Source organism: Nansenia antarctica, assembly GCF_963989245.1.
Source record: "Nansenia antarctica genome assembly, chromosome: 12".
Classification (NCBI taxonomy): domain Eukaryota; kingdom Metazoa; phylum Chordata; class Actinopteri; order Argentiniformes; family Microstomatidae; genus Nansenia; species Nansenia antarctica.
In genome coordinates, this window is record NC_137682.1 from 10,866,051 (window position 1) to 10,881,912 (window position 15,862).

The window sequence follows — 15,862 nt, forward strand, 5'->3', positions numbered from 1 at the left end:
GCAGCGATTGTGTGTGAGACCACTCGTGCGCACATGGCTAACTGGCTAGCTTAAGCTGAACTAGCACATTGTTGTAAAGTTCAACAAAAAAAACATCCTCGCTGTGAAATGCACATTATAATACTAACCAAAAGCATAGATAACTTGTACAACAGGCATGTAACTTTGTCCTATGTTTATACCCTGTTTTAACCGAGTTTTAACATGCTAGCTCACGGGAGCTCTGTCAATGCTTACCTCTCCTCATCATGGCTCATTGCCGTCTGAAGAGAATTACCGCGAAGCATAACGGAATAGGAAATGAAAGTAAAGGTGTCAAACAAAGGTCACAACCTAATAAATTAAAAGCTCCCAAAATAAATAATACACAGAAACGATACATACATGAATACCAACAATAAAACATTAGTAAAAAGCAAAAAGGATTCTTGGAGAAATATAAATTAAATAAACACATCGGTTACATCACGAATATTAGCCTCCAGAAAGCCTATTAGTTATTATCAGACAAAAACATGAAGCCACATTGTAAGGCCAATTAGGGAGCACGTCTCGCCTAAGTATCATATCTACGCCTAATAACACTGTGTTAAAAACAACAACTAATAGGGTGTGGAACGTACACGCCAGTTACCATATTTTGAACTGAAGTATACGGAGGGAGCCGTTCAATTTCTACTTCATTTGTAGTAACAGATTCGGCCACGCCGTGGCGCCAGAGGATCAGTTATTGACAGGTTATTACGGTTTCAGACAGATTTTTACTGGGATCTTCTGGGATTCATTCACTGAGAAAAAGTTGATCGTCATTCAACATGGCATTTAATGGGATTTGATTGAATGGTTGAATGAAAGTCCACTTATGATAGGCTATGTTATTTCCAAATATGAAATAGGCCTCAATCATTCAGTTGTATTATAGTTATAAAGGCACAAGGCCTACTCAAACTACATTAGTTTGCTATCTTAGTGATCAGACCAACTGTTTCGTGAACTGCATCGATCTATGTGCATTATATTTGCCCTGGTAGGCCTATGCAGGTTGTACACTCACGTGGTTTCCATTAGCTGATAGGGAATACAGTCATGACGTGTGGGCCTTTGACTTAAATACATCTGAGGTACAATTATTTCTGAAGCTTGATGGCGCCAGAGCACAATTTATTCTCCTCGAGCTCATCACTTGAAAATCATAATTGAAACAAAACCCTTTTATCACTTTAAACAACACTAACTCAAATCTGGTAATCATATAGGCTATACCAGGCTATAAACAGTCTTTATCGAAATGTTTAGTTAACTTGAAGGACATGTGGACCCGTATGTTTATGCAGCCTATTTGGTTGTGTATTTTCTTTTTTTACTTAAAATGATAAACTCGCAGGAGTGGTCTGCATGCTTCATACTATTATATTACACTTGCATTGTGGTTCAAGTCAACACTAATCGTCATTAATGTTCAATACAAGACAATGAGGGAAAAGTTCTGGTCCAAAGTTAGGGTTATAGCATAACTACGAGTTTCTGTTTGTAAACATTAAATAACCCTTATTATGCACTATCATCACTGTACAGGCGAGGTGAGTCTCCCCCCGTACACTGTAAAGCACTTTGAGCACCATGGTGAAAAGGCCTACAATATAAATCCAAACCATCATTATCGTTACTACAGTATGTGGAATGAAGTATCATTTGTATTTACATTCAGTAGAGAATGATCAATCTATTATGGCATGTTGAAAGTTCTTCAGGTCAATAATAATATTAATAACAACAATACTAATAAGACATAATTGTCAAAGGCCACATTAAACCCTGAATGTGATTCCTCTGCAGCAAAAAAACAAAGACATAGGCTATATATATTGGATATTAATGTAAAAAATGAGCAACCAGTCATTCTCGTGGACTATTAAACATCTTTTATGATGCTTAACTGAAATTGTGCCAGGGGCTGGTGGTGGGGTGGACGTGGTTGAAACCAAGCCTTTAGTCAAACAGGTTGGATATTCAAATGTAAGTCACTGCTAAACTCTTTACATATACACTCCCATCCCAGCGTTCACTGTCTGTACGCATATTTCAGAAGGCTTTGTTGGTATGGAATGGTCCTAAAATATGTTTATTTCGCATCTCTTTTATCTGTAGGCTATTGCTGCTTCTAGGTCCATATTATTGTTCTTTTTGTAATCGATTGCATTGTCTTTGAAGCCAGGTGTTAAAGTACACTCAATGCAGTTAGACTACATAAAACACTTCCACCACATAAAACATGCACTCAGAATAGTTGCCATAATTTCATATGCAGTATAGGTAGCTCTATGTGTAATGGTTCATTGGTTATACAATGAAATAATCTGCATACATAATTCATCTAAAACATCATGACGATTGCATGGCAATTTTGTGTAACGTCATTGAGAATACTAAATATGTTGAGAGATAAAGGCTTGTTAATGAAGTGGCCTACGTCTTACACATTATAATGTTATATTTACTTTGCAGAAAGCAATATATCCTGATGTATCCTATATTCTGAACGTGGTTAACTAACGTGGTCGTTTTCCATTCTGTTGTCTATGCTGTGCAATGCCACTATCTCATTGTGCGCATTTTGGATAGAGTCGGCATGTGTCCCGTTAGAACATGAAAGAAAAGACGTGTTGGACCCTCATTAACCATCATCACCTCAGCGCACGTGTTGCTCTTTTTTTTGGTGCCTTGAAGATCTGAGCTCATTCTCTCCTGGCCGGAGGGGGGCTACAGAAGTCCGGAGGGGGCTACAGAAGTCTAGATATTAGGAATAAACAGACGATCAATAAATGATCAACCCACTCGTGGTAGATTGTGTATACGTAATGATGTTAGCAACTGACACAGTTGTGAACTCATGTTCATTTATATTTTTTACAAACAAATTATAGATAACTTTATTTACGTTTTCTGCTGTCTTGTGTTAGGCTATGCCAAACAAATACGATAAGTATAGGCTATTGGCTGACTTTTTTATTTATTTATTTTTTATCGTTGAAAAAAGTTGTGAGAAACTCATGCACACACCTCATGCTCTCTTCTCCATGATATGATCATGCCGCAGTAAGATCATCAAATAATAAAAAGTCACAAAAGATTTCCCATCTTCAGGTAGATTGTCCCTTTACATACGCGGTACATTGCGCATGCGCCACCAGGTGGCCCACATCGTTCGTATGGCCAGGTGAGATGATCACGTTCAGGTAAAAGCAAAGATTGTCTTAGAGACCCCCGAGTCTCAATGAGATAACAGGCGTGGGACCGAGGCTATAGGCTACCATATCCAGACTGAAGACAAAAGAATGTCAATAATGGGCAAAATGGTGGATTGGCAGGTATGTGCTATTTATTTACAGAAAAGGGTATATGACTTAAAATGGTATATAAGCCCTACACGGGTGTCAGGAATGTGAGTATAACATTATGGCTACTTAAACACACTGACTAAATAAGGTGGGAAATACTAAAATACTCCAACTTGCACAAACTAGTTGGCCATCATCATCTCAGATGTATGAGGGCATAAAGAAACATTTGGATGTATTTGCACTTTTAGAGAACTGCTGAGTCTTTACGTTGTTGTCATTAAATTGCCAATGAGTTGTGTGCGTTGTGAGATAAAAGAATAGGCTCAACATTTATTAGTAGCCTATTAGGCTATGATCATGATAATTTAACATACTTTATTAAATCCTCACATTGCTATTTTATTCACTATGCAATGGACCTCTTTCAGCAACCGCCTCTCAGATTGTTTTCAAACTCGAATGAATAAACAACTAATATATCTTAAATATTGGTTAATATGATCCTGTAAATTACAATTCCCTAATTAGGCTTATAGCTCATACAAAGTGTTCAAGTTGTGGGTTCTGGTTTCTGTCATCTAAAAGGGTCACAAAACACACCATGGTTCAACTTCTCAACACCAATACATGTTAAAGTTGCAACTGTGTGGTGCCTTTTGAAATGTCCGTCTCATATAGAAACAGTCCGAACTCTGCGTAAAACGAGGTGGAACAACTGTCCCATGTGAGATTTTAACCTGAAACATTTCAGGTTTCGTTCTAAAAAAAAAAAGGACAACTCCAAAACCAACCGTCACACAAACAGTCCCTCTGCACGCCCCTCGATGTTTAAAAGGCACTCTTCTTTCTCGGCAATAGTTGTCATTGTGGGTTAGTTTCGTGGGCCCTCTCATTAATAACAACTGGTTGTAAAGGTACCCCACCAAAAATGGTAATCTATTAAGGGGAGAGGGCCAACGCCTAGAAGTTGGCGACCTGTGTTGGAGACCAGTGTCTCATTCAAATGAAACAAGCCATGTTGTTGTGTTAATTATTTACATTCCGAGAACTGTGCCCTTACATGTCGTCAATGGACCTTTATAGCCACTTTGGCATTGTCCTCTTGTGCATAACAGTGGCAGGATGGCTTTTCAAGGTCTCGACTCTCTATCGGACTAAAACAACAGTTTACGAAAATCAGGTTGGCAGCAAAGTATTCCAGAGAACAGGGAGACAGATAATTATTTGCATAGGGTGGCAGTGGCACGCTCTTCTGAGACACTTATAGCCACCAATTTGGAGCCTTGCAAATAGTATATACAGTATGTTTGACTACCCTGGCTGGTACTTGTTACATTAAACGCTGTCACAAGTTATTGCATTAAAAAACAAGTCACGAAATACATACACAAAACAGACGAATAGATAGGCCTACATTTATGATTATGCATCAATCATTTGTGTAGTCACATCACAGCCATATTAACTTCAACGCCTGTATTTAGGGTTAGGTTTGCAGTGTCCTTTTTTGTCTATGAGAATGCTTAATGTAATATTAATGCTCAGTTCGTGCTTTGTGTCTATATGTATTTGGGAGATGAAAATCTATATGAAGTCTGGCTCCAGCTTTTTACCTGTGTTGTCCATTGGTGTTGGGCAGATATGGCTGTTGATATGCTAATGAGGCAATGCTATGAATGTTATTACAGTGGTGCAGAGCCAGGCATTCACTTCCACCATTAGAGGGAGATCTCACAGCGCAGACAGCATACAGGCTCAACACAAAATAGTTTCAGCCAGGGCACAATTCACTGTGTAAAACAAGGAAAGGCGCACTCAATACCCACCACAACCCATGAAAATGCTTTGGAAATTAACTGATAATATTAAATATGAAGATTGCGAGGTAAGTGGCTCTTATTTGATTAATTGTTGTTGTTTTTTAAATTTGTGTTGTCACTGCTTTTTCTTTTTTAATTTCTCCAATTTGTTTGACAGTTGTCTGTTTACATATGTAATTCACAAGATGCATAGCCTACTATTGCAGTTTTGATTTATGGAGTAGGCTACTTGCATATTTTGTATAACATGCCTTTTACAGGTTCAACATTATTTCTTAAGATAATAACAATATTACTACTGCTAGCCTACAACTGCTTCTACTAGGCTACTACAAGTACGACTAGAATAATATTAATATTAATACTAATGATCAAACAAATGTCCACACAAGGAACTACAGTAATAAATAACAAACAAAAACAACGAGATGAGTTTTCTTGTAATTCAGGACGGAAACAGTATATATATATATATATATATATATATATATATTTTAAATGCTGCTGACAAATTGGCATTTATTAAATGTCCACATATTATATTATAACAGAATACCGACCAAGACAAAAAAAAATAAAAAATCAGAATGTATAATCCAAGAAGCAGTCTGGAAAAATAGGCCTAAATGTGCCAGAAATATAATAAACATAATAATAAACATCATAATGACTTACTATTAAATATTCCTCCTCATACACTTTCTTTATATTCTTATGAAATAAGTCGGTGCAATTGGAGCCTTTAGTTTGTGTGTGTGCACAGCACAGGCTGAGTGAGTGTTATTATAGCACAGACAGAAAGTTTGGCAGTAATATCAGATGAGCGTTGTTAAGGAAGGAGTGGTGCAGCCAGTTGAACGGGTTTTGAGACTAGGCACACCGGGAGCAGGAATGAGACGCCGGGCTTCACGACTCCGGTTTGATTCGGTGCTTCTCTGGAAAACGTTTTTGATCGCGGTCAACAGTCTCAATCAGCGGTTGTAAGGCTATCGAAATCTGTGTTGACACTATTTCATTATGGTACCTCTGTTGGTGTTTTTGTCAAAATGGTCGCGTACAAAATAGGTTAGGTGGGGAGTGGATTTTGTAAAGTGTGCGGGTCCGTATACGAGAACTTTGGAATATATTTTTCCGAGTGAAAGTTAAGCTCGGCTGGTCGTGATTCGAAGTGGAATAGCCGTGGATTCATTCGGTGGAGAGACTCGGGGAGGCCATGGAGAGACGCGAGACAGAGTCGGAATCTGCAGTGAAAAACAAAGGGGGGCCAGGGCGAGCAGACCACCGCAGCCCTCTGAACAGTACCAATGTGCCATCAGCCCAGATGCCCTCAGCGTTTGCTGGATTCTCACACGAATCAGAGGTGCACATTGTTTCCTTCCCTGGCTCTTCCTCTCTCTCTGGTCCCCCCTTCATTCTGTCTTTCTTTCACTCTTGCTGCTTTGCCCTCGAACCTTTTAAAATGTTCCCCCCTCTCTCTGATTCGTCAGACGCGAGAGAATGTCCCTCTTTTTGTCTCCCTCCCTCTCTCTCCCCTCCTCACTCACTCCCTCTCTCTTTCTCTCTCTCCCCATCTCTGATTAGATATACTGATTCCTCATTCAATGGACGTCATTTAGTGCAGACTCTCTGCCTTGAGTTGCTTCCTCGCTTCACGCTCGATTTCCGACCATTCTTCCCCTTATTAAGTATTCGTGTAATATTAATAGTCATGAATATCTGCTATTAGGAGTCCGAGGGAAGAAGCAGCTCTTTTCTAATATGAGCTCAAGCGAAGGAACAGCCCAGTGATAGAGCCAGAAGACGGGAAAGGGATACAAGAAACTTTAAACATAAATCGAGCAAGACCAAATACTGCATTTTAGAATCAAATGAAGGGCAGCGGGAATTTAACCAAATTCTGATGGATTATCGTTCTTCGGCGGTGCATATCTGAACGTCGGGCTCTGTGGTCTCGCAGTAAAAGTGTCTTTGCTGGGTTTATTTTGTTTTCTCGTTACATTTTCGTTGTTTTGTCAACGATTTTCTTCAGAAATTCTATTTTGAATCGCTCCGAAAAATCTTCAGAGATGTTAGTGCACAGTTTTTCCGCGATGGTAAGTTGCACTCCCTCCGTGGCAAAGACCGATTTAGATTCCGTGAGGGATTTTGACTTCGACTCTTGCCTTTTTTTTCTTTTTTAAAACAAATCGTTTTTTACCAAGCTTTCATTTAGACAATATTTGGCAAGATAAAGCATGGTTGATCCTTCTGACATGTTATTTCACTATCGACATTTCTATTGCATTTAAATTTGTTTAACATATTGCACCATAAATGCATTTCGTAGCCTATAAACACCTATACACTATTAGCCATTCATCCGTATGCTGTTATTATGATTATTAATAATGTAGGCCTATTGATAATAATATTATTATTATATTATACTAATCTATCTATGGATTGTAAATAGGCCTATTCTATACTGCCATAGTTGATTTAATTGTTGGCTAATCAATGTGTTAGGCTCCACGTGAAATAATGCTAAGATGGACAGACTGGGACACTTCTTTCTCTGAAAACGTGTAATAAAATCGAAGGTCTAATGTGTCCCGTTCCTTCCCTGCAGGATCGTCACGACGGTACCAGCAACGGGACGGCCCGGCTACCTCAGCTGGGCGGCGTGGGCCAGTCTCCGTACACCTCCGCCCCGCCGCTCTCCCACACCCCCAACTCCGACTTCCAGCCGCCCTACTTCCCGCCACCCTACCAGCCCATCTACCCCCAGTCTCAGGACCCGTACTCGCACGTCAACGACCCCTACTCCCTGAACTCCCTGCACAGCCAGGCCCCCCAGCAGCACCCCGGCTGGCCGGGACAGAGGCAGAGTCAGGAGGGCAGCTTGCTCCATCAGCACCGAGGCCTGCCCCATCAGCTCTGTAGGGAGTACCGCAGAGAAGTCCTGCTCCCGTCGGGGCACGGAATCGATACGGGACTCTCAGATTCTATCCCAATCCATGGAATACCTCACTCTTTAGAAGACGTTCAGGTAATTCAACACTTTGTGGTAATTATAATATTATTATTATTATCATTATTATTATTATTGTTGTTATTATTATTATTAATATTATTATTATGCTGTAATTATTGAAGAAGTAGTTATATTGTCAGTATTCATTTATCCCTTTCGCATGCATTGTATAGCCTAACCTACATACTGATAGCCTACTATATTTATTACAAAATGGTCTATTTGACTAACCTTTGAATTCATTTGAGAGGGTTTTTCCCTCTGTGTGTATTAAACATCAATTAAATTAAACAGATGACTGTTGAGTAAACTTGACCCTTTTAGCCATCATATATTCTTGCAGTCAACATTTTCGAAGTGTATTTGCTTATAGGTATTGAAAGTGACTTTTTTGGTTTGTTGGACCACACGTAAAAATAAGATGAGCGTACTACACTTTGTGCTAAACAGCCTACTGTTCAAAGCTGAATTGTGAATGTGAACTATCATTTAATCTCATCAAATGAATATCATATATTGCACATGTTGATTAATATTCCCTGTCATTTTTGGACGTGTATTCTGGATATCCCCCTTTCATCTTTAATTCAATTGTGCTCATTGAAAACACTCGTTCAAGCCCCGATGAGAGTGGGAGTCCAAGAGCAATAATATTCTTGCACTTGCAGGCACATTGAAAGTAGCGCAGTCTAAAGCACACCATATTAGATTAACTCCTTTCGCTCAGCAAATAGGCCTATATATACGGAGAAACAGGGTGGGTCTTTTTGGAAAACAAACGCCTAATCCCCAATTAGTGTGTACGGTGTATAACACCACTGTTATTCCTAATGCAATCTAGATTAATAGTTGTTCGTAAGTATAGCCAATCTGAGGATGGAATGAGGTCACGATTAAGGGGCGACAGAGCTTCGTTATTTAAGTCTGGTGTGCACGACGCACACCCAGCCCAACTGTTATGGCCAATATCCCTCACAGAGAATAATATCAGATAGCCAATACCCCCTGGTAGCCTACAGACCTGGTAGTCTATATTCCACCATATTGTCTAATTTTTTGGTTGATGTCATGTATGTTTTGTGACACGCAATTATTTTGTATTAAATGGTGTCTTTTTTTCCCTTTGTGTTGCAGCATGTTGAGGATCAAGGAATTCACATCCCAGACCAGACTGTCATTAAAAAAGGTAAGCAATTTCCTTGCGTGATGCCATCATGCATGTTTCCACAAGCTACACACCACTCTATACTCCAGTGCCTCCCGGAATCGAGGTGGTTTAATGCGCATCAGTCGTTTTTTAGATTCGCCTACATGGCCTCGAAGTGTGTCAAAGTGTAACTGCACCTTTCCAACGATGAAGGCCACCGTCAGCAATTCAGATTAGTACTACGAGTCCCTTTGTTGATGCATATTCTCATATTCTCGCTCGATATCGTTCCCATTGCGCTGCATGACCAAATCTAAAATGGCAGTAGCTAATGCTCTGTGTACGAGGCCTTGGCCTACTACGTTCAAGATGATACGATAAGGGGAGCTTGAATCAAAGGACTCCAAATCTCGGCCTGCAAAATACGCATGCAGGCTCTCTAAATCATTGACATACAGAGCCCCACTTCGTGTGTTTTTACACAGTTTCGGTTATGGAAGTAAAAAAATGCGCTCTGCAGTGCATTATCGAACATAGGCCTCTGTAGGTTATTCCATGTGAATTAAATGGTTGACTATTTCGTGAGTTTAGAATGATAAGGTTCTATCTCCGTTTAGGGCAGTTCAGAGATATTGAGCGTCAACGTTTTTACATTACATTATGTTTTGTGAGATGGAACCTTTGTATTTTATGAATTACTAACTCAAAAATGTCAACATTTTAAAAATAACACCACACAGGCATTAATAAACACCTAATGGATCAGATTATGTAAAAAACTCAATTTTGACAAAAATGGAGATAGAACCTTATAATTCTAACGTCACGATTTGGAATACCCTACTCCACGGTCAGGTTGAACGTTACCCTACTCTCTCGCCATGTGGAACCCTTTGTCAGGTCACATTAGATACGCAGTGGATCAATCTTGAGAGATGCCTCTTTCCACATCAACATGGTAATTGGCCCCCTATATTAGTAATCTCAAGAGTTCGTTTAACTCCTATTGTCTCTATTAGCCTCCCTGAGCTATTTATGTCACAAGTGATCTGTCCAAAAGCGCCAGTCCCTTTGTCTCCGGTTGCTGCCCACAGAAACGGTAACCCCCCTGCAAAGTGAAATCAAACGCGCGACAGTATTTTTTCTGGAAACCATGCATGGTTATGTCAAAATAGGTAGATTTTCTCCCCGTGTGTGTGTGTTTGGTGTGTGTGTGTGTGTGTGTGTGTGTGTGTGTGTGTGTGTTTTGCACTCCGTGTGCGCGTGCGTGTGCCTGCGAAATGTGCCATAATTCAAAGCCCAAATTGGATGTCCAAAAAACATGTTGCCCTACAAGGCCTACATATAGACAGTATATACTCTACATTTTGAGGAATGCGAGTAGCTTATAGCTTATAGCCTAGTATCCAACCAGTGGCAATGACATTCATTTAGTTCATTTGACACATTATTATTATTATTATTATTATTATTATTATTATTATTATTGTAGTTATTATTATTATTATTATTATTGTTATTATTATTGTTATTATTATTATTATTGTTGTTATTATTATTGTTATTATTATATATTATTATATCGTTATTATGATTAGAGTATGTATTATGTATGAATTACTGTGTGTTATTATGATTATATTATTAATATTATATTAGCAATATTAATCGCCCATTAATATTATATTAGTCGATTTTTAAATCATTAGGTCTATATATATTTTTTATTTTTATTTATTTGTTTTATTATTATTATTATTATTTTTAGAGCTATCATTGACCTAGGCCTACTACTCCAACACATTGTTCAGAACATGCCTCGGCCTTTCTTTAAGCATAGTTTGTCAGTGGTCGTCTTTGGTTTAGGGTCTCCACGAATGAAATTCACTGAACACGGTCTCCCTCCCTCCCTCCCCCCACAGGTCCAGTGTCTTTATCCAAGAACAACGTCTCCGCATTAGGGCTCAATAAGGACGGTCTCTTCGGCGGCGTGGTAAACCCCAACGAGGTGTTCTGCTCTGTCCCGGGCCGCCTGTCCCTGCTCAGCTCCACGTCCAAGTACAAGGTCACGGTGGCCGAGGTGCAGCGACGCCTCTCGCCGCCTGAGTGCCTCAACGCGTCTCTGCTGGGCGGGGTGCTGAGAAGGTGAGCTGGACTTTAATGTCTGCATGCTCGGGTTTTTTTGTTGTATGAGGAATAATTAAAATCGACCAACCATGACACCTCCTGCATTTAAAACAGCCCAAAAGGCAGACTGTTAAATTCCATATTAACTTCGCACTGCACTGACTTTGTTTTCTCTCAACATAGCACCCAAATGAGTGTTGGCATGTTGGCCTCAACCTCAATTCTAGTCTAACACCGAATCCTAGTCTAACACGGATTGAAGCTACAGTCTATTGACACCATGTAGCCTGCAGATAAGCAGCTATGTATTAGGTAGCCTAGTCCTGGATGCATATTTGGACTATACAAATCAAGTAGTTTCAGTCTGCTGACAAGGGCCTATAGACCTATAAAAATATATTAGGTTATATTATTATAATAAATTATAATATACTCCAATTCATGGTGGAGTGGAGATGCAGTACTCTTATGCCTATTGTGCTGCGTTTAAAAATGCAGGTCTACGCCAATGCCTACTCTTCAGAAGACATTTATATAATATAGGCTTCATTCAGATCGTTTTGAACTACATGGGCTAGGTGTGCGTTCCGCTGTCAAAACATTGTGGAAAATATGCCAGTTTACAAATAAGGATTCACCGAGGGATTCCGACATTATTGGCCTATAACGTTTTTTTTTCTTTCTTTTATTGTCCCAGGGCCAAGTCTAAGAACGGAGGAAGGTCCCTACGAGAGAAATTGGATAAAATCGGATTGAATCTACCCGCAGGTAGACGCAAGGCGGCCAACGTGACCCTACTGACGTCACTAGTCGAAGGTAAGTTGCGTTGTCAATGATAGAAGTTTGGGTTCCCGCGCTGGCAGCAGGTGCTTTGAACGGTTTCAGAGGGAGCGTTGGAAATCAGCATGTGCGTTCATCCATGTCATTTAGACTGACTTTCCCTCGCAAGTAATAATGCATGAAGGATATGTGTGTTTGCAGAGAGAGAATGCCATGGCTTTGTGCAACATTGGTTTATTTATTTACCTGCATGCAATTCTGTTGGCAGTGTGGGCCTACTACACTTGGTGGCAGTCAGATATGGCCTAGTTTGTGCAAGATGATGATGTGTCGTTGTTGAAGCTGGGGGTTAAAGGCATTTTCTTATGTTTAGCGGATGTTGAGTTGTTTCACTTTTGCTTGAGGTGCATCGATTGATTTACAGTGGCTTATATATCTGTGATCATCATTATTATCATCATGCTACTAGTTGTGCTGGTAGCCTTAATAACATCGTTATGATGTTATTATTTACAGGGACTGTTCTGTTGAACACTTTGACGAAATGGGACTGACCTATTGAAAAACCTATATGTTGTGAGCCCATTAAAGGAATAAATTAGTCAATTATGGTGCACTGAAAGGATGCCATTGCTATTGAATAAATCCATTTTGCTTGCAAAGTTGAACCTTATTATTCAGTGCGGTGGTATTTGGTGAGCTGTGGGTTTTAAAGGTGAAAGCCGGGGACGGTTCATTGGTTCCTGTTAATCATTATAGCTGAAGACCGAATGCAATATATTCATTGGGCTTCATTGAAATGTGGTGCTGTATTGGTAATGAGTCTGAAGAAATGTATGATTTTTTTGGGCGATAAGAGGGGGGTGGGGTGGGCTGGGATGTGATGTGATGGCACTCGGTTGTTTAGTGAAGGGACACTGCTTTTCTGAATTACTGTTATTGTTTATGATCCGCTCCATTTTATGGAAACGACTTTACTGGACTTGAGCTTTGATGCTAATTGGCGCATGCGTTCTTCCGGAGTTGAAGCTTATGGCAGGAAGCCCCGCAGTAAAAACCCAACTGTTTCAGGAAATTAAAACCAAAGACTTCTAAAAAATCTACAGAAAAAGGCAGACCTCAATGGAATGAACATATCATTCTCATGGCTAAAGTATGTACTGTAAGAGCGAGATTTATGTATAGCTTTTCAAAATGGCTTTCCTATGTTGTGATATCTGCTGGACTTTCATTAATGTTTAAGGATCGGTGATCAATGACATGGTGGTATGCATGACGCTCTGGATGGGATTTCACATCCAGTTATTTTTCTCTCTGATATTTACCTCCTTTCACGGAATGACGTCTAGGGCCTTGAGTGCTATTGACAACATGTTCTCTATCGTGACATTGAAGGTACAGGTGCTAGACTGTACCTTTCAAATTGAAACATAATGTCTTTGTCCAAGGACACTAATTAAATGAAAAATATGTTAAGTGGAAGTGTTAATTAGTCTACATTTGATGTCGCTAATTTAGAGCAATGCGTTATACACTCAATCCATGTTTTCCCTTCTTAGGCGAAGCCGTACATCTTGCCAGGGATTTTGGTTACGTATGCGAGACTGAGTTCCCGGCCAAGGCAGTAGCTGAATATACAAACCGTCAGCATTCCGACCCAAACGAACAAGTCCAAAGAAAAAACATGTTATTGGCAACGAAGTAAGTGCTATCATCACATTTCATACGTCGAAACGTGTTGTCAGGTCATTTCCATATTTACAGCCGATAGACGGTTTGCAAACACAAACACACATTTGATGGCCTAGTCGTGGTCAATTATAACATTTTGTATTCCACTAATTAATAGGCCAATTGGTAGATTCACATGCCATTTTCAAGTGTTGCTTTTATGGCCTAGTTATCCTTGTGTTATGCTACATGCGATACATTTTCAAGTAATTAAATGCATCCTGAGTGAATGTTTCAACTGACAGAAAAAAATAATTGGATACACATTAATTGAGTAGAATCTCAAAATATTACATTGAAGAAGCCCAGATTTGTAAGGCTACCCGGGCAACGTTTATTTGAATGAACATGCCTCTTATTGTAGCCTACTTTAAACCGTACTGAATGTTGATACCCCATGCTCTTATATTCGATTCATGCCAAACATTTTTGCAATGTTGCGTAAGCATTGAGTAAAACACGTGCATGGAATATATTAGCCTATCCAAGCTGTAGTGTCCTGTTATTGGTGGGTCGCTTGAGCAGGCCTTGGATTCATCCACACGCAACCATTTTGTTTGCTGTGATTGGGATTGCATTGACACATAACTGGTTCTCTTCCAACAGCAACCATTTCAACTGTACAAGATAGTGTTTTCACGCAGTCTATTGCATTAGCCTAACATCTAACTGCAGAAGGCCCAGGCCGAATTAATATTATGCAAGCAACTATCAATTAGCCTATGGCACATTCATTTGATATTTGAGATGGGCCTAACCACTCATCTATCAAAATGCATAGCAGGGGCGGACTGGCAATATGATCGTCATTAATGCATTGTCTCTCCTTTTAGGCAAATCTGCAAAGAATTCACAGACCTGCTTTCCCAGGACCGCACACCCTTGGGGAATTCTCGACCACAGCCTATTCTTGAGCCAGGGATTCAGAGTTGTTTGACCCACTTCAGTCTTATTTCTCACGGATTCGGGACCCCGGCCATGTGCGCGGCCCTGACCGCCCTGCAGAACTATCTGACCGAGGCCATCAAAGCCATGGACAAAATGTACCTCAGCAACAACCCCAACAGTCACTCAGACAGCGGCACTAAGGGCGGAGACAAAGACGAAAAGCACAGAAAGTGATTTCACCTGAAAAGCCCAATATAAATATTATAAATACATATAAATACTATTGATCGAGTAACGTGCCACTTCCTGATCTCGCGATGATTTTACATGTTTGTTTTTACTACCATTCAACTTTGGATTCACGGGAAGCGACGCTAAGATCCCCCATAAGAATTAAGAAAAAAAAGCTGCAAGGCGCCAAGGAGGAACCGCTCCGAACCGAGAGGAACCGGAGGTCTCTTACCACACCGAGGACTTTTTTATGTACTCCCTCTTTTTATGAGCTGCAACGGACTGAAATCCAGCGAGCCCTTATATCTCAATTTACGATTGTAGCCGTGTGACAAAAAAGAAGCTAAAAGAGAGGATGAATTCTTATCAGTATTGTGAATAATAAACTTGAAAGAAAAATCCACAGAGTTCCATGTCATGACTTAAGTTGTAGACTCTCACTCCAAGCAGCGACCAACTTGAACATTGAATTTCAACACGATTCACGGTTATATAAGGGAATCTGTGTTCATGTATGTATATATTTATTTATGTGTAATTTAATGGGAATTGTAAATATGGTGCGTCTGTTGAAACTTTTTTTTTTTTTAATTTATCTGGTGCCTCCTGTTTTAGTGGGTTTAAATATTCGGTTAGTTTCTTCATGTGGTTTTATGGTTCTTAGAAAACAGAAGTTTGGGGTATTTTTTCTCTGGGATATTTGAATTCAGCCCTCTTGTAGCATGTTGAGGCGACATTGAAGCAAGTGAACAAATTTAATAGAAATAAACTAAAGCATTTCTCT

General features: G+C 39.8%; 1 protein-coding gene across 3 annotated transcripts; it reads left to right on the forward strand.

The window, feature by feature from the left end:
* Positions 1-3,335: 3,335 nt before the first annotated feature.
* On the forward strand, positions 3,336-15,081 carry tfap2a (transcription factor AP-2 alpha; the record flags this gene model as incomplete). 3 transcript variants are annotated; one of them, XM_080542643.1, is made up of 8 exons in its annotated part: positions 5,176-5,226; positions 7,228-7,254; positions 7,770-8,189; positions 9,309-9,360; positions 11,244-11,466; positions 12,146-12,264; positions 13,788-13,929; positions 14,793-15,081. In XM_080542643.1, 8 exons carry the CDS (start codon positions 5,176-5,178, stop codon positions 15,079-15,081), a joined length of 1,323 nt encoding a protein of 440 aa, XP_080398769.1. The 3 variants fall into 3 exon arrangements, with proteins under 3 accessions (XP_080398770.1, XP_080398771.1, XP_080398769.1); XM_080542644.1 differs by lacking the exons at positions 5,176-5,226; positions 7,228-7,254 and adding an exon at positions 3,336-3,368; XM_080542645.1 differs by lacking the exon at positions 7,228-7,254 and having other exon boundaries at positions 5,136-5,226.
* Positions 15,082-15,862: the final 781 nt, after the last annotated feature.